This window comes from Dendropsophus ebraccatus, chromosome 7 (assembly GCF_027789765.1).
Source record: "Dendropsophus ebraccatus isolate aDenEbr1 chromosome 7, aDenEbr1.pat, whole genome shotgun sequence".
Classification (NCBI taxonomy): Eukaryota; Metazoa; Chordata; class Amphibia; order Anura; family Hylidae; genus Dendropsophus; species Dendropsophus ebraccatus.
Window position 1 is genome coordinate 110,355,677 of NC_091460.1, and position 25,287 is coordinate 110,380,963.

The 25,287-nt window shown below is 41.1% G+C and overlaps 1 protein-coding gene across 7 annotated transcripts in view; it reads right to left on the reverse strand.

The window, feature by feature from the left end:
• The window catches only part of PSD3 (pleckstrin and Sec7 domain containing 3), a 286,235-nt gene that overhangs the window by 9,340 nt on the left and 251,608 nt on the right, over nt 1-25,287 (reverse strand). For all 7 annotated transcript variants that reach the window (XM_069978141.1, XM_069978144.1, XM_069978142.1 and 4 more), the window contains 3 exons: nt 21,977-22,134; nt 20,224-20,368; nt 18,775-18,918 (listed from right to left, as the gene is read on the reverse strand). In XM_069978141.1, the coding sequence (XP_069834242.1) occupies nt 18,775-18,918; nt 20,224-20,368; nt 21,977-22,134 (447 nt within the window). The remainder of the gene's footprint in view (nt 1-18,774; nt 18,919-20,223; nt 20,369-21,976; nt 22,135-25,287) is intronic.

Genomic DNA, 25,287 nt, shown 5'->3' on the forward strand with positions numbered 1-25,287 from the left:
GGGGTGTATGCTTCATAAATGTCTCCCATTGTTTTACTTACCTGTCCAGGCTCCCCTGGTGTCCTCCCGCCTGTTCCCTGCAGCTTCTGTTGAAGCTCTGTACAGTGACAGACTGACAAGCCAATCACTAGCCAAGATGGGACAATGCCCTGGCCAGTAATTGGCTGAGCGGCCTGTCACTTCAGAGACAGCTTTAGAAGCTTCAGAGGCAGCTGCTTGACCACGGAACAGGCAGGAAGACACCAGGAGCGCGGACAGGTAAATAAAATGTTTATTATCACACAAAGTAGCGATGCATGGTCGTGAGCCAATGATTTTCTGATGATCAACTGATGATCGGCTGTTTGGCTGATCATTGTCTTTATTATGCTGCGATTACATGGAACGATTATCGTTCGTATTTGCACGATAACGATCGAATTCGAACAATAATCGTACGTGTAAACGCAGCGAACGATCAAACGACGAGCGAGAAATCATTCATTTTGATCTTACAACATGTTCTTAAATTGTCATTCGCAAAAAATTCGCAGATCGTTCCGTGTAAACAGTCGTTCACCAATTTTACTTATGTGTGAAATAGGCTTAAGCGATCGGAAAACGATTTTTCCGTACGATATATCATTCTGTCTAAACGCTGATCGTTCTAAAAAAAAAAAAAAACATCGTACTTTCGATATCGTTAATTGTACGATCAGGCGAATTATCGATCCGTGTAAACGCAGCATTACACGGAGCGATATCTGCCAGAATCAGCAACAGTAATAGAGCGCTAAGGTCTCACAGCTGGCAATGCATATCAGAGCAAAAACCAAGCCTGTAGCCTGTAGAGATCAGAGACAAATACGTGGAGACACAGATCTGGAGAAGGACTAAATAAAACCTAAACAAAAACCAAACATTTACCATAGGTGCACTCTAAAGATGAAGTGCAATGAAAGATGATCAAAAGGATTTGGAAGCCCGCAGAGCTAAACTATAAGTGTCATAGCAGCAAAGTGTTTGACTACTTATGGCCACGCAAAAATTCTACAATTCTGTTTGCACGCTCATTATGGGGCCTTAACAAAATGGGAAAAAGAGAAAGGGCCAGGAGACTTTCCAAATGAATTTTATGATGAAAGATAACTATATAAGATAATTACTACAGATGATTGAATTTACAGTAATAACAAAGCGAAGCACTTTGTTATCTCTGCAATCTGCTTATCAGCCTGCTGCCGTCTAACTCCGTGCTGCTCCTCCCCAGGTGCTGGGAAAAGCTGAATCCAGTCCTGGGAAACTCCTCTGAGTTTCCCAAAACTGGATCCAGCTTTTCTAGCACACAGAGTGGAGCAACACGGAGCCAGTGAGTTAAAAAGCAGCAGGCTGATGAGTGGATTGCAGAGAAAACGAAGTGCTTCACTTTGTTATTACTGTAAATTCAATCATCTCTAATTATTACTACCGTGAAAGTAATCACCACAGTAAGCAGAAACAAAAAAAAGTGGTCTTCCTTCAGCCATGGTACAGCAAGAATAGTTAACTTGAGAAGTTTGTTTTGTGTAAAAGTATCTTTACTGCTAACTGTAATTTCCAAGTTGTGGCCCAGTGACTTCCTTTCTTTTTCCTTAGGAACAAAGAGAACCAGAAGAACAATCATATTTAAATGCACTTAGTTTCATGGGGTTTAAGAACAGTCATCACAGCTAGAGATACCTGGAAAGGCTTTATAACTGTAGTTGGTGCACTTTACCGCGCTGCCAATGAATGCCTGAGCGTGCATTCAATCATAATTTTTAATACAAAGGTGCTCTGCAGCAGCTAATCTCTCTCTATTCATCCGCGCGGGGCTCAAAGCTCCGTCCATAAAATGTATGAGCAGAGAATTCAGCAGGGAGCAGTGAGGGGGCGCGTTTCAAATGTTTGCAAAATAATTTTATATAACCTTTTTATTGTTGGATATTTCGGATTGTAACACATACAGACACAGTATAACTGGAAGGTCAGAGTAATTTAAGTTGTTCTACATATCCCAAAGTTCTAAAAATGTATGGGGGGAAAAAAAGCCAAAAGAGAGCAATGTACTAGTACATTGTAATTTGGATACTTAAAAGGCAAAGTTCAGATCCGTTCATATTTACCATAATGAATTGTAAAAATATTTTAGAGACATTTATGACCACCGCCATCTTACATCCTTTGGACACAAAGACCCCCTGAAGTTTACATAATGGAGCTTGGTTAAGGCATATGGGCACTTACAGTTTTATGTGCTACAACAAGTGGTGACCACAAGGGTCTGTTCTGGGTCCTTTTCTTTTTAATATGTTTGTAAGTGACATAGGAGAACGGTTGGTAGGTAAGGTTTGTCTGTTTGCTGATGACACAAAAGTGTGCAATAGGGTTGATGTTCCTTGCAGGGGTCAGTAATATGGAAAAAAACTTAAGCTTTACAAAATATGTGGTCCAAACAATTGAAATTAAAGTTTAATGTTTCCAAATGTAAAATAATGCATTGTGTTGGCAAAGACATCAGAAGAGAAGGATATAGGTCAGAGATGGCTAACCTTGACACTCCAGCTATTACAAAACTACAATTCCCAACATGCCTGAACAACCAAAGATATGCCTTTGGCTGCCCAGGTACAACAGCTGGAGTGTTAGCCGTCACTGATTTAGGTGGAATGATTTCTGACATTCTTATTGTAATGGTTTGTTAAGCTGTATAACTAGAGGTATAACCATCAGGAAGAGGAAGATTGTGATCCTGATGTATAGAGCTCTGGTGAGACCACATCCGCAATACTGCGTCCAGTGCTGGAGACCTCACCTATAAAAAGATAATAATAAAATAGAACTGGACCAAAAATGGGCCACAAAATGGTGGAGGGTGTAAAGAATAAAAATCAAAAAAGGATTTGAATCTGTATAGTCTGGAGGGAAAAAGGGAAACGTGGGACATGATCTAATCCTTTAAATATTTTAAAGGACTAAATATGTTTCAAGAGGGAAGTGTTTTTAATAAAAGACTGAACTCAAGAACAAGAGGACAGAGTGAGAGGTTAGTTGCGGTAATGATCAGAAGCAACATGAGAAAATATTACTTTACCGATAGAGTAGTAGATGCTTAGAGCAAAGTTCCAGCAGATGTGGTAGGTAAATCTACAATAACAGAATGCAAACCTGCCTGGGATAAACATATATCTATTTTAAGATAAGAAGGAAAAGACTAGATGGACCATGAGGTCTTTTTCTGATCACAAACTTTTACGTTTCAATTCATGTGGGTGTATTTCACTTAAAATTGAGCTACAACTGTTTCGTGACTAATAGCGCAAGGCGTTGTGAAGAGGTATAGCTCAATTTTAGTGAAATGTACCCACATGTATAATGCTTGTATGTCCTGAAATAAAACATCCAAAGTAGTAATGGGTAAGTGCCGCCTTCTTTCTTCTACGCCAGTGGACATATTACTAATTCTGTGCTGGGCAGAGCAGCTCCCTAAGGGATTGTGGGTGTATGATATACGCTGTAGGCTGACTCCAAGTACATGGTGTGCAGTAGTGCCAGCTTTTAGTGCCACTCTTTATATATTCACAGCTTTATGGGCTACAACAAGGGCCTGTGAACAGTGCTGCGCTCTGGTTTTCTCTGATTCCAATGGGAATGGCTTCAGGGCATAACCGTGATGGAAAGAAATGATGTCTTTATTTATATATCGCCGTGTAATAAGTTAGCAACATATAAATACAAGAGGTGACATGTCACTTTTCCGTGTGGTCTACCATTGAACTCAATTGGTTTGTCAAGGTGACATTGCATCAGCACGGTTTCCTTGACAAAAACCATGCAGCTATAAGCTAGCCGTGCGAAAATACTCTTACAATGTATAAGTGGCCAACCCTTTGAAAGCTAGAATGATATAATATGTATACCCCATTAGATATTTTTACCTTGGTTAGTATCTTTAGTAAAAAAAAAAAAAAAAAAAAAGATGTAACCCTTGCCCTACCACTGCCATTAGCATGGTTCCATGAATCACATTAGTAGGTAGAAGGACTAAAAAATGGTGACTGGTTGCAAAGGAGCGATTTCAGATTATAATAATAGATATACAGTATGCAAGAATAGTGTAAGGAAAAGCATTCACTATGTGTAGATCAACAAATAGGTATTCTATTAAAAAAACAAACTAACAGTGGCCTATAGCAGTGCTGAGTCACCTGAACGAGCAAAGGGAACTAAAACCTGTTTCATCTGGGCACTTTTCTAATTTCCCATTCTGAAATGAGCTCTTTGGGTTGGTGCAATCTCTCTCTAGGAACCAATCTTTTGTCTAACTTCTAAGGGTGAGGTTGCCATCTATAATTTCTTACTCATTTCTCAAGCAGAACGGCATTTATGCATTTCCAATATTCTGCAGAATAGTAATAGTTTTATTGATTCACACTTTCAGTTGATACATCTACAGCTTCCACCGCAGCAATATGGTAATCTGATTTTATAGCAGATTTAAGGAGACAATTTAACATTTAAATCTTTTAATGAAAAAGTTATTCTAAAAAGGGTAAAAAAAAAAATCTGAGATCTGGGCTGATGTTTGTCGCACTGAATGACTACTCTAGGTGATTTGTTTTGACGGAAAGGGAACAAAGTAGTCACCAGTTACTGTTTTCCACACATTGGATTAAGAAAAGTTAGTTTTTTTTTAACCCTGCATTACTGTACAGAAAAACACTGGTGACTACCTGGTGTCACAGTTAATGAAAGAAATTCTATTAAAGGGACCCTGTCACAATGAAAATGCTACCTAAGCTATTGGCATTATATTGCAGAGCAGAAGGAGCTGAGCAGAAGGAGCTGAGCAGATTTATATATAGTGGTACCTTGGTTTAAGAGTAACTTTGATTAAGAGCGTCTTGCATGAAGAGCTCACAGTTTTTCAAAATTGTATCTTGGTTTAAGAGTATTGCTTTGGTCTAAGAGCTCCCTGTACTGGCATAGCGGGGTCTACAGCACCGTACTCTGACCCAGGAAGTATCCCTCACCTTCCAAAACACAGCAGATCCACTTTAGGCTCGGGCCTGCATCAGGGGACAGGACTGTGGAGGTAATCTCTCCATAGCTGTAACCCCTCTCCCGGACAGAAAGCGCTGCATTGATGTGCCCACATCTGCCCTGCTCATTCCTTTATACTCCCTGCAGTCTGTGTCAGCCCCTGTGTGTTTCCCATTCTCTTTATTCCTGCTGTAATGTGCCTGCACTCACACTCTGCTATACACACTGCTGCTATAATGTGCCTGCACTCACATTGAGTTAAACACTGTGCTGCTGCTATTATATGCTTGCAGTCACACTCAACCATACAAACTGCTGTATAAAGTTTCTGTCACTGTCCTCCTGCACAGCTCTGTGATTCTCACTTCCTGATTGATTCATGCTGAACACACACCCCTTCTCCATTGCTGTCATGTGACCACACAGACCTCTGACAGCAGCCCTGCTTCTCTATTCTAGTCTGTTGTACTACGCTACTGCATTATACTCCACATGCTGGTTGCTATACTGTACAATAACTTATAATATAACATATTCAGCTGTTTCTCATTGTTTGTTTCATCTTTTATACATGCTATTCAGAATAAAAAATCATTATTTTTAGGGTGTGGAACCAATTTGCTGCATATCAGTGATTTCTTGCCGGGGGTGACAGGTTCCCTTTAATGAAAACATAAAGTCATATTTCCTGAAAAGTAGAAAGGACCATCGCTACAATAAGCGACTAAATAAGACTTTTAAATGAGTTTACCTAAGAAAAGTATGGAAAAGTAACTAAAACTATAAGTTAGTGGAGAACACTGAACATAAATGAGAATCTGTGTTGCAAATAGGGTTAAAATGGATGTCCGTAAACTGGCTTTAAAGATGTGTTTGCTCTCTTTAATATACAGTTGCAAAGCAAAGCTTCTACTATTAATCTTCCTCAAGTCCAATTATAGATGACAGGGTAAGTCACCTTTGTGTTCACAAAAAGGAACTAAAGATCTGAGGATCACACATTAACAAGTGCGTTCCTAAATGAAATGGACAATTCCCTACGTTGTCTCCATGGAGGTGCACTGCACTTTAGTAAGTAACCGGTGAATCACACGCTTATAAATATACCAGAAAACATAAGGATTCTAATTAGTATTATATAAATAATTTCACCATAAGAAATGGTTGATTTCTAATGAAAATATCGGACGTAGCTAGAAGTATTTCTCAAAAGTCCGCTAATTTATAACACCTGAATGTGTCAACAGGGCCTTACCAGGTCTACTGCAGTACTAGGCCATGGAGATGTTATAGAAAGATAGTTCCCTACTTGGATCTTCCTCCATGACAATGGATAGCCAGTCACTTACTGCAGCTCTCCCTACTCTAGATTTTAGCTGTCCTTGTATAACGTATGGTTGCTAAAGATGAAATGTATTCTCCTGGAAAATTCAGCTGTTTATGAGAAGGTGCACCTGACTTTATTCATAAAGGGGGTACCCTTAGGGCCCTTTTAAAGGGGCTGATTATCAACTATGACTGCTGCTAGAAATTCAGCCAATAATCATCCCGTGTAAAAGTGCCAGCGATCAAGGAGCGGGAAAACACCCAGTTGGATCATGACATCTTTGTTGCAGCCCTAAAAATCATTGTTTATCAGTCGCACATCTCCCTGCGTAAACAGAAGTGCGGGAAGTGCGGTCGATAGCAACACGAACGATACAGGGTGCCGACAGCCGAAGATTACCAGCTGGACCTTTAGGGTGCTTTTACATGGGTAGGTTATTGCCCAATAAAAGTGCACATCAACTATAAGTTGATAAGAGTTCCTTAAAAGAAGTTTCAGGCCATGTTCACACAGTGTCTTTTTTTGGGCCGTTAGACAGCTTTTTAGTACAACTGTCATTTTTAAGGCTAAAAAAGAAGGGTGTGTGAACATAGCCTCAAAGTGTACCTGTCACAAAGTCTGGACCCAGGGTGGCGTGCAATCCATTTTCAGCAAGAAATTCAGGTATCCATGGAGATGACCAGAATGTGGGTTGCGAACAGTACTGACCCATCGTGGTCATCTCCATGGATACCAGAACTCTTGGCTGCAAACTGCATGCTGTGCCGAGTTCAGGCTTCATGATAGGTATATTTTTTCTGTGCCAATCCCCCCTTCCCCCAAAATGAAAACAGTGTGTACTACTATGTTTGTTTTTTTGCATTTTTTTTTGGAAGGGGGGGGGGTGCTTTTTCAGGGTTTTTTTGTTCATTTGATTCAAGGACGTCTACTGAGGAATGGGGGGGGGGGAGGACCAAAAATGTAATTTAGCAAAAAATGAATTTTAAACCTACTGAAGTTTATGGGAAGAAAAACACCACTATGTTAAAAAAAAAAACACACACACACACGGTCAACCACATATTGTGCAAAAAAAACGCCATTAAAGTGAGAAAAACAATGCACCAGAAACCAAAACGCATTGTAGGTATAGTTCATTTCAGTTTCCAGCTAATATCTGACAGCAATGTTTTTTTTTGCCTTGTTCGGGAATAACATAACATGATGCATTGAGATGGAGGACGTAATGGCCGACCTGTCAGGTCAGCGCTCGCTTGCTCCTCATTTCCTGCTCGTTGCCAGCGCTATTACATGTGTCGGCAGCGAACAGGTAAGAGAGGGGAGGCTGTCCAGGTGATCGCTAGATTGTCTGGGCAGCCAATAGGAGACAGTGGCGGTCTGCTGCCTCTGCTCCTATTACGCAAATCGACTGCAGCATCGTGCATGTTGGCTGATTGTTGTCTTCTATTACATGAAATGATTATTGGCCACAACGGTCAGTATTGGCCGAATACAGCCAATAATTGCTTTGTGTAATAGGGCCTTTACTGTAACAATGCAAATTGGGTTTACAGCTGTATGACTCCTTGACCGTGGAGTAGTGTTGAGCGAACTTCCAGTTTCTGTCCAGGTTCGGTAACTTCTCCTAACCGGAACACTTGGCACTTGATTGCCCATTTCTGTAAAAGTTGTATGCCACCCTATGGTTGTATCCAAACTTACATGGCAGCCCCAGGATGGCAACCAAATTCGCCATACGCAGAAAGGTAAATGCTGAGCCTTGAGGCTTAGAGAAGTTGCCAAAACCGAACTAAAACTGGAGATTCACTCAATACTAATGTGTGAGCCATTGACTCTATTATTGTTGGTGGAATACCTCCATTAATGATTTTGCATCCATATGAAGCATGCAATCAGCTGACAAATAGGTGTTCATCAACTGATCGCAGAGCTTTTCACACGGGGCAATAATTGAGAATTAACATTGGCCCTGACAAAGCGCCCAAAGTGATTCATTTTCAGCGCCATGTCTATTCATAAGAATCACTAGAAGAACATGGCTGAAATGCTTTGAAGCGGACAAATATGTAAAACAGAAATTGCACACAGTTGTACATAGACATAGCCCATTAGATTTTAATGCTCTGACTTGTTAAACACTATTGATTTTGTTTAGCTTACAACATCTTTCTGTATGCTCACACAATACATTATATGGAAGTAGGCGACCTTGTTGTATTTGCTAATTATATAAATCAATTTAATGCCTTTTCTTTAGCTGTGACTGATGAGGCTGTTATGAAGACAATGGGGCCTATTTATCAATGTATTTACACCAAACAGGCCAATGTAAACACATTGAAAAAATAAAAAGTGGTATTCAGGCAAAATATGCCACTACGTCAATAAATATGACTTTTCAGGGTCACATTCAGCTTCTGGCTAGTTCTCTATTGCATCTAAGAGAAAATTTTACAACATGTGGATGAGATCTGCAAAAACCCAACAAGAATATCCAGAAAAGAGAAGAAAATGCAGCACTCTCCGTTAGTTCTTGTGGTCTGAAATATTTATTCAGGTCTATTCAGACAAAGTGCATAGCAGGGAAGGGAGAGCTGAACGGCCAATGCTGTGATGCACCCGTTCAGCTCTCCCTTCCCTGTTATGCACTTTGTTTGAATAGACTTGAATAAGAAGACATTTCTGCATGCAACAATTAACGTTGAGTGCCGCATTTTATTCTCTTTACTGGATACTCTTGTTGGACTGTCTTGGATCCCTGATTGTAGGCACCCCTTATGTTGCATATTAATGCTTTACAGAGCAGCACTCACCGCCCTCATAAGTACTTTGGTGTTAGCGCCAGATCGGATCTTCTATTGCTATTCGTACAATTGCACTATACATGGAGTACTATTGTAGGTAAACTCTGCAGCAGTTCTGTCCACTGTGAATTTGCCTTTTATAGATTCTTCCATAAACCTAATCTCACTATTAATTGCATGTTAGCATTTGCACCTAATTTTTATAGACCAGCGGATTATTTATCCATCCCAAAATTCTAGTTAATATCGATGCATCCAAAGAGACAACGATTAATTCTACAAAAAATACAGTTTTTCTCGTAAACCACTAAAATGTGTGATTTTATAGTGTTTTTAAGCTTGCAGTGCAGATTGCAGCTTTACTACAATGTCAATAAGCTTTGCTAAGTGGAATGGGTGATTTAAACCACAGCATATCTGTCTTCTGCTGTAAGAAAGAGATTATCACAGTTGAAGGCATTGTGGGTAAAGCAGCTAAAAGATCAGTATCTACGAGACTGCATTCTCTCTTCAAAGCCCTGCTAATACAATATACTTCAAAGATTCCTACCTCTGCACCGATGAAAACAATTTACTGTAATAAAGGAAAGCTGTCCTGCAGCAGACATTGGATGTCTCTTTATTGGACGTGTCAATTCTTTGAAAATCTAACAAATCCCTCTATCATGCAAATCTTACATTTTCATTCTATGCAACCTCTTAGTTAAAGGGGGTGATACAGAGTATAAAGAACTTTTTTTTTATATCTATCTATCTATCTATCTATCTATCTATCTATCTATCTATCTATCAAGAAGAACGCCACTATTGGTCATTCGCTGTGTCTCTTATTACAGCACATTACCATTAACTTAAGGGGGTTGTCCTATCTCCCCACATTCTGCTGGGGGGAGGGGGGTTTGGGGTTGAGGACATAAGATAAGTGAAATCATACTTACCAGCTCCCGACCACCCAATCCCTTTACTGCTTGGCCACCGTTATAATAGTTTAAATCGGTGGTCGGGAACCAAGGCCATCGCTGTCAACATGAGAGACAATCTTCAAAAGAAAGCAATTTTGCTAATGCAATCCTTTGCCTAACAAAAGTTTAGGTCATGAGAATACCCCTTTAAATAGAGATAAGCTGAAATAGAAACATAGAGGATTGTCGGCAGAAAACGACCACCTGGTCCATATAGTCTTCTCTTATATTAATCCCTTTCTTAATATCTTAGTATAGATACATGTTTATCCCAGGCAGGTTTACTTTCAGTTATTGTAGATTTACCTACCACATCTACTGGAAGTTTGCTCCAAGTATCCACTACTCTTAAAGTAAAGCAATAGTTTCTTGTGTATTTTTCTAACCTTTCCCCCAACTTATCCCCTTGTTCTGGTGTTCAGATTTTTATAAAAGCACTTCTCCCTTCAACTTTATTTAGTCTTGTAACATATTTAAATGTTTTGATCATGTCTTTACTCTAGACTATACAAATCCAAACCATTTTTGGAGCCCATCTTTGGACCTGTTCTATTTTATTAATATCTTTTTGTAGGTGAGATCTCTAAAACTGGACACCGTATTTCAGATGTGGTCTCACTAGAGCTCTATACAGCGGGATCACAGTCTCCCTCTCCCTACTGGGTATACCTCTAGCTATACAGAACAGGATATGGTTTACTTTTCCTACCGCTTGACTGCCCTGATGACTCATTGTAATGCTGTCAGAAATCACTACCCCTAAATCCTTCTCTTCTGAGGTCTTTGCTAACACAGAACTGCCAATATAATACTCGGATGAACTCGGTGACACTTTTTGACTTGTTCATTTTCAGAGGTGTTTTTTCCCCAGAAAAGGCATGGTTATAGGCATGTATGTGTTCACTTATAAAATTAAAAAGGCCCAATTCTATATCCATTGCTACATTAAAAAAAAAAAATCATTTTGTATCTGAACAGGAATTTACGAACCAATGTGCACCAGTAAATGACACAAAGAAAATACAACAAAAAAAACACAATGCAGTCGGCATGTCAGAGAATAAGCTAATAGTAACTAGTAAGCTAATAGTAACTAGTAATAGTAAGCTAATAGTTACTCCAACTGTTTCAGGGGCTAAAGAAAAGAAAATTGAATAAACACCTAAAACAGCCACCTCTAGAAGAGCTATAATATGTAATAGGTAAAAACAGAAACTGAATATAACATATACTGACATATGTTAACACAAGGCACATGATAAAAATCATATTTCTATACTGGATCCAACACACACACACACACACATTCACCATCAAATTGATGTTTTTGACTAGTTGGTTTCTCCATATTTACCAAAGTGGTCGTGTCTTTTTAAAACCCTCTGCCATTTTTTATGAGTTATGGATTCTAAATAACACCCCTAGTGTGGCGGAAAGGTCGGGGAATGATCTTGTTATGTAAAAAACCCACCAGATTTACTATGGCCAGTATTACACATTAATAATCACAAGCCAAAAAGACAGAAATGGCTGCACATCGCACCCATGGTTGACACGAAAGCTTGTTCAGCTACATTTAAAAACCAACATCAGAAGTTAGTATATAATTTGATTAAACCATATGGCCTCATGTACCAATGGGGGGCCCCTTAGGGGTTTGGTCCTGTGACATTGGGGTTACAGGGCCATTCCGTGGCCCCCCTTTTCTGCTTGCGCACGCTTTGCGGGTATTGTGTTCACTGACCGGCACAGTGATGTTTTTTTGTTTGGGACTCATGTGTATCAGAGACCTGCACGTTGGTACATGAGGCAATATGGTTTGATCAAATTATATAGTAACTTCTGATGTTGGTTTTTAAGTGTAGTTGAACAAGCTTTCGTGTCAACCATGGGTGCGATGTGCAGCCATTTCTGTCTTTTTGGCTTGTGCAATACACATTAATAAGTCTGTCGGCTTGGGAAATTAAAACCCTGAGGTGTAGGGTTCCCGAAAACAGACAATATTAGTAAATCTGGGCCAAAGTCCTTGACTAAATTCTAGTGTTCAATTTGCATAACCCTCACTCTTATTGTTACTGTCTGAGAAACAATCTGTAAAACGATTATTGCATTTAAACAGTCAAAAAGATTTCTGGTGCTTTTCCAATCCATTGGCGTTCTGTTCTTTTCATATGTAGTCTACGGCACTATTCCTGCCATCAAAAGCCAGAACCCTGACAAACCTCATTACAAGTCAAAAGAAAATGTCAGTATCCAGGATCCAGCTGAAAAGTGAAGCCACGACGCTTGTGTGCATAGAGTCTAACCTATTTAATCCCATGCAGAAAAAAAACAGGAAAAGGTTAACATTTCTAAACCAGTAAATGCTGTAAAGATGAATCCTGAAGTGCTAGAAGCCTTAGCAACAGCATAGTTACATGCTTACATAGTCAGTATATCTCAGCGTGAACAAAGGGGCGAGAATGCCATTTCAACAGGTAAAAAAAAAAAAAAAAATAAATTACAGAGGTTGCTGTCTGTTCAGAATACATGTGATTCCTAACCTATCGCATATTTTAACTACAATTTCCTTTATATATGTGATATATGTGTATTATTATAATTATATATAGTCCACAAAAAATATTCACTGCAGCACTCCCAAACAAGGGTTCTAGTGTGTGTTCACACGTAACTGATCTGCAGTGGATTTCACACTGCAAGTTTGCAGCGAAATCCACTGCGGACCTTTTCACTGGCACTTTTAATACGATTACTTTCTTGCAGCGGAATTGTCACCCCCCCCCCCTGCGTATGTAAGTGCCAGCCCCCTTAACCTGCCTCAGCCCGGTGTGGCCCAGTGCCCCTCTAGGTAGTCTGTCCGGTAACTATTACTAAAACCTTCTACAAGTCACCTAACCAGGGAACTGTTAAAGTCCCAAGTCTAAAGCCAAAACCTCAGTAATCCTGCAGACGCAGAAGTCTAAGTGTCTTAAAGGGGAATTGGCTGCCAGACCTGCTCCCAAACTAAAACAGAAAGGTTTTATCTTGGGAACTGTTGTTTTTCCATAGATATTTTTCATTACAGAAGTTCTGTCTCGTGTAAATGTAAATGTGTCGGCCACCTACGGTGCTATTGAATGATCACTTTGGTGAAAAGCGTATACCATAATGGTTAGGTTTGATATCACAATAACTTTCATACCATTTTGTCTATAAAACAATATTTTAATGTATATCCATGAAAGGTTGTGTTTTAGGGATAAGGTACAGTGATGGTTTTGTTTGCCACTTCAAGGCATTTGAGATTGTTTTAGCTGAACAGCCTTTAAATTTGCTGCACTTCTCTCTATATTTTTTCTTTTCCAATCAACTTTGTAATCAACGTTTTTCATCGGAGAAATGTCTGGAACAAACCGTTTTCCCCAGTTTTTCAGAGGGAAAAGCACTGTAACCAAAATGTGCAAAATTTGCCTCGCTCCTACCTTAAATACCAATTTACACTGCTACTATTTTGAATAAGACCTTTTCAATTAATGATTTAATGATTTAGAATAGGCAGCGCGCATGTTCTAATTATTGGGTCTGGATTTTTTTTTTTAGTCTACTAAACTTACAAGTAAATTATTTACTATGTAGAAGTGGTACTTCTACCGAAAGCATTGATTTATCAGGTTAATGACGTTGGACTGCTATTTTGAACACTACATCTCTTTATCATGAAGTATGGCATGTAAGTAGAAGCAGCAATAGTGATTCCCTCATCTCAAACAATTTATTGAAACAAAAGCCAAACCCAGGGGTGCGTATACCCCAACATGTCACTGTCTCTATAACTTTGCATGTGCCCTTGAACATCAATTACATCTTGACAACAACATCTCATGCCGTTCACAGATCGACTTATTATCTGCTGAGGCATGACACCCCACTCTTCTTAAAGGGGTGGCCCTCTGGTAATTGAGGATCTGTCCCCCTGCTTGGTGACTCAGCTGATCCCATAGGTTTCCTACTGGACTGGAGAATGTGCACACCATTGCATGTGAGGTTGCCCAATCTCTAGCAGCTGTCCCATGTGAGGTTCCCCAGTCTCCATTAGCTGTCCCATGTGAGGTCCCCAAGTCTCCAGCAGTCACTCCCTAATGATGCAACCTCGATAAGCTGAAGCGTTGTCCGCTATGAAGATATTAAGCCTGTGATGTTCATATACAGGCAAAATGACTGGATTTAGGATGTTATTCAAGCAGTATGGGCTTGTCGCCCTACCATTCACAAAGCATAAGGTAGTTCTGTATTGACTAGACACACCTGCCTACACTAACATCACCATCAGAAGATACCATTAGGCTCTATTTACACAGAAAGATTATCTGGCAAATTATCTGCCAAGAATTTAAGCCAAAGCCCAAAACAGACTATAAACAGAAAACAGGTCATAAAGGAAAGCCTGAGATTTCTCCTCTTTTCAAATCCATTCCTGGCTTTGGCTTCAAATCTTTGGCAGGTAATCTGTCAGATAATATTTCTGTGTAAATGGACCCTTAAAAGGTCACATTGAGATCACCTGTAAAAGGTACAAACACACATTACCAATTTGGGGGCTCCCGACTGGACGTCCCAGTCAGCCAATCAGTACGCTGCAGCGGGGCAGCACACCGATTGGCTGACCGGGATGTCCAGATGCCGGGAGCCCCCGAAGCAAACCGGAGCGTGGAGCAGGTACAGTATGCACCGGCCATCAGGGGGTTAATGGGGTTGTCAGTTATATACTCGCATACTTCCCATAGAAACTAACAGGAAGGGATCCACAATGCTGTGAATTTGCAGCGGGAAACCGGTTGCGGATTCGATGTCTGTGTTTGGTTAGAGCGCATTTTAAGTGCCTCCTGAAATTTCACCCACAAGCTAAATATCCCTAACTTTTTGGAATACAGTGGTACTTTGGTTTAAGAGTAACTTGGTTTAAGAGCGTTTTGGTTTAAGAGCTCACAGTTTTTCAAAATTGTGACTTGGTTTAAGAGCATTGTTTTGGTTTAAGAGCTCCCTGTACTAGGTGGGAGGGGAAGTGGGGGGAGGGGCATAGTCTTCATAGCGGGGTCTACAGCACTGTACTCCAACCCAGGAAGTCTCCCTCACCTTCCAAATCATAGCAGATCCACTTCAGGCTGGGGCTTGCAACAGGGGACAGGACTGTGGGGGTAATCTCTTCATAGCTGTAACCCCTCTCTCCCCCGACAGAGTGCTGCATGTATGTGCCCACATATATACCCTGCTCATTCCTTCATGCTCCCTGCAGCCTGAACCTAATTGGTTCAGGCTGAACACACACCCCTTCCCCATTACTGTCATGTGACCACACAGACCTCTGACAGCAGCCCTGCTTCTCTATTCTAGCCTGTTGTACTACACTACTGTATTATGGGGATCTACTGCTGCTGCTGTATTATCAGGTTTATGCACATAGTATACATTATACTCTACATGCTGATTGCTATACTGTACAGTAACTTAGAAAAATCACATATTCAGCTGTTTATAATTCTTTGTTTCATTTGTTTTACATGTTATACAGAATATAAAATCATTATTTTTTGGGGGGTGGAACCAATTGTCTGCATTTCAATGATTTCTTATGGGAAAATTTGCTTTGGTTTAAGAGTGGATTTGGATTACAAGCACGGCCCTGGAACAAATTATGCTCGTAATCCAAGGCACCGCTGTGTATATATATATATATATATATATATATATATATATATATATATATGTATATATATATATATATATATATATATATATACACATATACATATGTCGCATAAAATGAATAACACATTGACAGATCTTTTAGACAGCATTTATTTTTATACCAATTAAACTATCATGAACCGATATGTTCACACCAAGTAATTTACTAATTAGGCTTTTAGCACGTCATATTATCAGACTGAGCATCAGTACAAATCACTATTATTTATCTTCGTAAAATCAAGGTGGTATATAGCTTCTTTATTTTATTAACCTCTGAATACCACACATTAGTGATGAGCGAATACTGTTCGATTGAATAGATATTCGATCGAATAGTAAGATATTCGAATATTTGATATTCATACGAATATCCCACGAATATTCGATACATTTTCGATAACAGTTCAAATCCCCCAGCTTCCGGTTTCACCCTCCAAATTGTCAAATAGATGTTTTTCACTAATCGAATACTTGTTCCCATAGACTTTAATGGGATCGACTATTCGATCGAATATTCGCGGGATATTCGCACGAATATCGAATATTCTAATATCTCACTATTCGCTCTTCACTACCACACATATTTAGGGTCATAAGGACCAAACAATTTTTAGGAGCCATAACTTTTTATATTTTTCTGTAAATGTAGCTTAATGAGGTCTTAGCAATGTATTGATTACCCTGTAATTGACTTCTAATGTGTCACCTTAATAAGAGGCTGCATAAGAAAAACTGTTTTAAGAAAACATACACAGTACTAGCTATACATTGTCATGAAACAATGCATGAACATACCGAAAAATGAGTAAGGCTGGGTGAGCACTGCAATTTTGTAGTTCGTTTAACAGACCAGTTTAATGGGGAAAAAAGGTTTTGACCAGTTTTTCCTTTGATGTCCATTACAGTAAAAAAAAGGATCAAAATGAATGTTTTTTTTTTTATGCATAAACAAAAGTGGTTTTGTGTACGTTAAAAGTAATCATTTAAAAACGTATCTGTTAAACAGAATGCAGTGTGAACCTACCCTAATGGCCCTATTACACGAAACGATTATCGTCCGTATTTGGCCAATATCGGCCAATAATTGTCTTGTGTAATTGGACAGAACAATCAGCCGACATCAACGATATCAGCTGATCCTTGCAGTCGTTTGTCTTTTAACATGTTGAAAGACAAACGACTCAAATATCGAGCAGCAACACAAACAGTACTTTTCAGTACAATTTTTTTATTTTATTTTTTATTTTTCCCCCCTGTCTGGCGGTTCCCAGAAGGAGGAGGAGGAGTGGGTTCCCGGCGGGGGGGGTGGGGGGGGGTTTGGAGAGAGAACGTGCTCCCGGCGGAGCGGGAGTGCCGGAGGCAGACACCAGCGAGCACCAGGCGGCAGCACCTAGCCAGCCTCCCCCCCAGCCCCATCTCCAGCCTTCCCCCCCAGCCCCATCTCCAGCCTCCCCCCCAGCCCCATCTCCAGCCTCCCCCCCAGCCCCATCTCCAGCCTCCCCCCCAGCCCCATCTCCAGCCTCTCCCCCAGCCCCATCTCCAGCCTCCCCCCCAGCCCCATCTCCAGCCTCCTTCCCCCATCTCCAGCCTCCCCCCCAGCCCCATCTCCAGCCTCCTTCCCCCCCATTTCCAGCCTCCTTCCCCCCATCTCCAGCCTCTTCCCCCAGCCCCATCTCCAGCCTCCTTCCCCCCCATCCCGGGTGTCAGGGGCCCCAAAATATCCAGCACCCACCCCTCACAAAACAGAGATATAAATACATTTCATAATCACCAAATGAGGCTCTTCTTCTTTATTCTTCTATCTTCTGCTCTTCTGTCTTCTGCTCTTCTGTCTTCTGCTCTTCTGTCCTCTGCTCTTCTGTCTTCTGCTCTTCTGTCTTCTGCTCTTCTGTCTTCTGCTCTTCTGTCTTCTGCTCTTCTGTCTTCCTACTCCTTTGCTATGCGCTCCACTGTGTTCCGGCCAGCCACTGCGACTGCGCATGCGCCGGAAGATACAGAAGAGGCGGGACATCAGTGGAACGCACTGATGACCCGCATGGAGGGAAACAAAGATGGCGGACAAGATGGCGGCGCCCGACGGGACCCAACCGGAGCAGCGGAATAAGGTAATTTCTTAGAAGTAAAAAGAAGTCAGAAGTAGTCTGTATCTATAGAAAAGCATTATGGCAGCCAGTTAGAATAATATTACCTAGTAAAAAAACTAGGTGATTGGTTCTCTTTAAGAAAATGTGTGTCTTTTTCACTTAAATGGGGACTATTTACTGTGTTTTGGGACAGTAACTCCCTGCATGTCCTTATGCAGATTGGATTTGCACTGAAGAAGCCTAGGAGAGTAAGGGGCCTATTCCACGGAGCAATAATCGGCCGAATCGGCCCAATTCGGCCGATTATCGCTCCGTGGAATAGAGAGAACGATCAGCTGATGATCGTGTCATCGGCTGATCGTTCATTTAGGTTCAAACCTAAAATCATCGGTTGCCACCTGTGCATCGCTACGTGGAATAGCGGTGCATGCTGTGCAGGCCTCTCAGCCAATCACTGGCCGGGAACGCTGAAGCCAGTGATTGGTTGAGCGGTCTGTCAGTTCAGACAGGCCGCTCCGAAGCTGCTGCCGCGCGGGACCGGATGAAGGAGAAGACCTGCTCATGGACAGGTAATGTATGAAACAAGGGCTGCAAGGACATTGGTAACGATGTCCTTGCAGCCCTCGCTAAACGATTGTCGGGCCGTGGAATAGGCCCAGTAAAAGAGCGGCGATCTAGCAGATCGGCGCTTGTTTTGATCGTTGATTGGGCCCTGCTCGGCCCGTGGAATACCACCCTAAGGCAGAGAAAGAAACACCTTCGAAACAGCCTTCTGGAATACAATACAGGGTAACATCAGGGATTTTTTTTTTAACCAAAGGACATACCTCAAACTCCAGGTAGTGATCTTTCATCTTGTATTCATCTATTTCCTTGGTCTTCACTTTTTTATCAGGTGGATATGAGCGATGCTCAGCCAGCTCGGTGGAGATTTGTTTGAGTTTTGTTTCGTGTGATTTCAGCTGTTCATCCTGAAATTAGATGATCTCAAGAGTTATTTTAAGGCATGAGGTCACATTTCACTGTAAGTGTGTTAAAAACATTGAAGATACTGAAATAATACAGAGGTACTATGGAAAAAATCCACATTACACGAATGTAAATAACCCTGGGATAAACATACTTATCCTAGGATAAAAATGAAAAATATAATACAAGCATAGTACAGAGAACTGCCTGCACCGGAGGTCCCTGAAGCCTGTAATTTACACAAGAGCTTAAGGTGAATGACAAAGGCTGCGGGGACTTCTGCTGCAGGAAATGTCTCTATACTACGCTGCATGCGCAGCGAAGATGACCGAGGAGACGCATGGCTGCAGGGAGAGGAAATGCTGGGAACGAGTGACAAGTGAGTTTATTTTGGTTTATTTTTTTTCAATAGGGTCCCTGCTCAGAGGGGATGGGACACTGCCAGCAGGAGTTGAGCGGTGCCAGGGACTACACTGCAGGCTCTCCGGGACCCCCAGCACAGCTGCCTTCTGTTCAGGTTAACCCCTGCCTGATTGCAGCAAGGCTCCCAAGCTGCAGCTAGTCACCCACTATATTCTAAATATAGCCTGTATAGTTTATAATTGAAAAGTGGGTGACTGGTTGCAGCTGGTAAGCCCTGATGCGGTATCTCCACTTAAACGTCTCTTCTCAAGACTAAACAAATTTAACTCCCTTAATCTACCCTCATAACTAAGATGCTCCATTCCCCTTATTAGTTTAGTTGCCCGTCTTTGTACCTTTTCCAGCTCTAGAACATCCTTTCTTTGAATCGGTGCCCAGAACTGCACAGCATACTCCAGATGAGGCCGCACCAAAGCTTTAATAATATTATATCCCTGTCCCGAGAGTCCAGGCCGGTTTTAATGCATGACAATATCCTGCTGGCCTTAGAAGCAGCTGACTGACATTGTGTGCTGTTCTGTAGTCTATTATCTACAAGTACACCCAGATCCTTCTCCATCAGCGACTCTTCCAGAGTAACTCCCCCTAGGACATATGATGCATGTGGGTTATAAGTACCCAGGTGCATAACTTTACTTTACTGTATTTGAAAACAGACTGACGTATTTTAGTGGAAAATAAAAACCACTGATATGCTGTCTCCAGTTCTGCCTTCCCAAAATGTCCTAAATTACTCCTTAAAATGCTTTCAGTGGAGATTTGGGATGAAGATGAATTCAGGCTTGAAATGAATTGCTAAGTGAAGAATATCAATGATTAATTAAAGTGGAGCATGTCATTATCACATAGCACACAGTGCCACAGGCAAAGGCTGAATCACAGACCTTAGACAGCTTGGTAGTGGTAGCAGGCAGTAATGGGCGGCTGAATTTCTTCTGGGATCCTATAGCAGCTGGGAATGGCGGAGCAGAGAACACTGCAGCCACACAATTAATTTTGTTAATCCAGGATTCCATCTCTTCTGTGCTCCTGTAGGAGAAACATTGTGTTTGGTCATTAAACTAGAAGTAATAAGACTCTCTCTACCCCAGGGGCATTACCTGACTTATACCTCCGAAGGAAGCATCTGATATATTCCAGTGCTGGTCACTGACTCCCAATATATGTGCTGCACACTTATTTTTCCCCAGTGTTCCTGTATGGTAAGGTATAACAACTAGAGATGAGCGAACCGGGTTCGGGTTCGAGTCGATCCGAACCCGAACGTTCGGTATTTGATTAGCGGGGGCTGCTGAACTTGGATAAAGCTCTAAGGTTGTCTGGAAAACATGGATACAGCCAATGACTATATCCATGTTTTCCACATAGCCTTAGGGCTTTATCCAAGTTCAGCAGCCACCGCTAATCAAATGCCGAAAGTTCGGGTTCGGATCGACTCGAGCATGCTCCAGGTTCGCTCATCTCTAACAACAACATATGCTTTCCTGTACAGTAAAACAAGTGGCACACACTAACCAGCAGCTTGATTTGTACAATTTCTTACACTAATATTCAGCAATACCAAATATAATAGACACATCTATATCCCATGTCTGATTTACCTGTCATGGATATTGATGTCACTTTCAATTGAATATTCTAGAAAACTATCACAATTCAAGAAAACTCTAGGCAACTGAACAAACAGTTTTAAAAGAGTACTGCGGATAATTTTTTGTTTTTCTGATCAACTGGTATCAGAAAGTTATACAGATTTAGGCTGGGTTCACACTACGTATATTTCAGTCAGTATTGTGGTCCTCATATTGCAACCAAAACCAGGAGTGGATTAAAAACACAGAAAGGATCTGTTCACACAATGTTGAAATTGAGTGGATGGCCGCCATTTAATGGCAAATATTTGCTGTTATTTTAGAACAACGGCTGTTGTATTGAAATAATGGCCGTTATTTACTGTTATATGGCAGCCATCCACTCAATTTCACCATTGTGTGAACAGATCCTTTCTGTGTTTTTAATCCACTCCTGGTTTTGGTTGCAATATAAGGACCACAATACTGACTGAAATATACGTAGTGTGAACCCAGCCTTGTAAATTACTTCCATTTAAAATGTTCATGGAAGTGGTGTATTCTTTCTAGTCTGACACATTGCTCTCTGCTGCCACTTCTGTCTGTGACAGGAACTGTCCATAGCAGTAGCAAATCCCCATAGAAAACCTCTCTAGACAGTTCCTTACACGGACAGGGGTGGCAGCAGAGAACACTGTCATATTGGGAAGAATACACCCCTTCCTGCAGGACATACAGCAGCTGATAAGTACTGTAAAACTTAAATAGAAGTAATTTAAAAATCTGTATAAACCAGTTGTTAAATAAAAAAATAAATAATAATAAATACTTTTCACATGAGTTCCCCTTTAAAAGAAATAATGGTGGGCTTCTTTAAGTAAACAATTGTAATAAACAAGGGGACATACTTAAATATTTTCTAAATTCCAAAGTGTGCACTAAATACAAAGTTATTGATTTCTTAGAGACATTTTAATTTATTCTTTCACAGTGCTACTTTACTAAATTGTATTTAAAAAAATAAAATACACACTGCATATTTATTACACTGTGTCTATACACTTACTGTGCTTGGAAAAGAAAAACTCTCCAGTCGGCGGTTTTAAGCTTGAGGACATTAGGTCTCTTCTCGTAGTCTGTTGCCTTTGAGGCCAGAGCATGATGTACACTTACAGCGTTTTTTAAATCATCTTCGGACAAAGCCTTTTCTGGTTTATATTCATCCTGTGTCAAAAACAAGTGGAGAGGTTGCTTATAGCAGGCCAGAATGTCTCCCTGAATGATAGCAGAATACTGAAACACAGGAATCCTCATTGTGTGGGAGCCAGTGGGATTTAAAAACAATGGAAGGTGTTATTCCACTAGAGACGTGCCTACAAAATATAACTGCAGCATCAATCATCACTAAGGATTCAACTTTCCACAAAAACAAAAGTATAACTACTTTGTCTCTCAAAAAATAAGACAGGGTCTTATATTATTTTCTCTCTGGGGGTTGGGGCTTATTTTCTGAGAAACACAGTCTGCCCTTATACTGTAGCCTCACACTATACAGAAGTTATCCGCCATACTGTATGTCCCACTGTTGTTATGCCTCCATACTATATACCTGCCACCCCTCTGTAGTTGTTTTCCCATACTGTATACCTCCCCCTCTGCAGTAAGGCCCTCCATACTGTATACCTCCCCCTCTGCAGTAAGGCCCTCCATACTGTATACCTCCCCCCTCTGCAGTAAGGCCCTCCATACTGTATACCTCCCCCCTCTGCAGTAAGGCCCTCCATACTGTATACCTCCCCCTCTGCAGTAAGGCCCTCCATACTGTATACCTCCCCCCTCTGCAGTAAGGCCCTCCATACTGTATACCTCCCCCCTCTGCAGTAAGGCCCTCTATACTGTATACCTCCCCCCTCTGCAGTAAGGCCCTCCATACTGTATATCTCCCCCTCTGCAGTAAGGCCCTCCATACTGTATACCTCCCCCCTCTGCAGTAAGGCCCTCTATACTGTATACCTCCCCCCTCTGCAGTAAGGCCCCCCACATACCTCCGAACTTCTGTCCCTCTTTTGGAGGGACAGTCCCCATTTATGATCCATGTCCCTCTGTCCCTCTTTGCCCCTTACATGTCCCTCTTTTTCACCTAAGAATTATATTTGCATTGATAAACTTTCTATGTTGCTCTAGAAAGTGTCTGGTTTCTTACTGTACAATAGACCCAAACTTGCATATTATTTCATCAGGTGGGGCAAGTTGGATTCTAAAAATTGTTATACAGTATTTAGATGAATTATGTGACATTATGGCCCCTGTCACACATCATTTCACACATGCAGTATATATAGCCTCATACACACAATGTGTAGGTGTTACAGATCCGTTTTGGGGACATTATCCGTGACACAACAATACTATTAAGCCATTATGCGTTCAGGTCACCTATGTCTGTAAAATTTTCTTATACTGAACCACAAGTTTCCCTCTTTGGCCATCCACAAAGTTGGGGAGTATGCCCCCATACTGTATTCCTCACTCCCTCCTTCCATCATACTGTATACACCCCCCCCTCTGCAGGTAGCCCCCATACTATATACACCCCCCCCATATGTAGTTCTTTCCCCATAGTGTATAAATCCCCCCCCCCGTAGGTAGACCCCATACTGTATACCTCCCTTACCCCTCTATAGTTGGCCCACATATGCTCCATTACCACATACTCAATGACCCCTACTGTGATCTTCTTAACCCTTCTGTCTCCCCTGTAGCTGGCACTGATTGGCTGGTGCTTAGCGCCCAGTGTCAGGAATCTGGTCAGCTGACTGTAACCAAGGCCTTTTTTTAGAGAGGGGCCAATATTTCAAGTCTACTCCAAAATGTCTGCCAAATTAAGCTAGGGCTTAATTTCAAGGTAGGTCTGTTGCAGTGAGCTGTTGCATTTTTTTGTGTTTTTGTGTGTTTGCAACTTAGCAACGTGCTCCTGCCTAGTGTGAATGGTGTTCTAGGAGAGCTGACCAAATTTGTCCTTTTTTTTTTTTCTAGGTCTTATTTTCAAAGAAACACGATATATTAGCTAAGATGGGTTTGAGGGCAGCTACATACTAGTACAGAGTCGCATTTACGTCTGTTCTGTATACAAACATAGTGCACATATTGTAATTTAGCAACAGAATGGTGTACCCTGACAACCTGGACACATAGGTCTTCTGCAATGTCCTCTGCAATGTAGTCAGACTATTCTTGTTTTCTGAAACCACTGATATTGTAACCGCTTTCACCTTGCAGTCTAGAAACTAATGGAGGTTCCGATAACACCAGGAAGATTCAATAGAAATGGCATTGATTTATTGACTCTGCTTGCTTTGTCCTTTACTGTGGTGACCTCCCTCACCTTTCACCTACACAACTGACTTGTTTTGTTTGGTCTTTCATACTGACTGATCAATATTTTGTCTTCTCCATCAAAAAGTCATTTTAGTCACAGGATTTTTAGAGGGCTTATTGTCTGCACCCCTCTACACAAGAATTTACATAGTTATACTTCTTTCTAAAGGATATTTAGAGGGCATTTCCGTAAAGGCCATCAGAGCTACATATATTTTTCACAATGTTCTCTAAACTAGGTAGTTATTTACAAATTAAAGGGCACAATAAAGAATACAAATAACACACAGATTTGCCTAGCAATGAATAAGAAATGCATATTGTTTAGAGTGAACGTCTTAGATTGGCACTCGTTTATTGGGCCTATTACCTGGTCTGATAATTGTTTAGCAAGGGCTGCACATACATTGTTGGAGATGTCCGTGCAGCCTTTGCCTAAACAATTCCCGGACACTGATTGGCCGAACAGTCTGCTAGCTCAGACAGGCCTCTCTGAAGCTGTAGCGCGCAGGAGCGGGGAGGAAGCAGAGAGCAGGAGGAGACCGGGAACGTGGACAGGTAATGTAAACTGTTTGTTGAATCGCCAGCTGCGCATCGTTATTACACATAGGGGACCGGCAGCTGATGATTTTAGGTCAGGGCCTAAAGAAACGATCAGCTGATGATCATTTCATCAGCTGATCGTTCTCCCTCCATTTAATATGGCCCATACATAGTACGTGAATCTATTGGAATTCAATATAAATGGATCACATTCCTGTTCCAGAGTTTTAAAGCATTTTTTAGGGTCTATAAGGAGGGTAATGGAATTGGTAGGTTTAGGTACGATGCTGTAAGGAGGTCACTAACTAAATAGTTAGGTAATATTTTGTCTTCTAGTGGTGACCAAAGCTTGGGAGTTGTCAGGATGCCAGCAAACTGCTCACTGATCTGGGATAGCAGTAACATTATTTTAAATATCTAAAAGGTTTATGACTCCTTATGTACAAATGATGATGA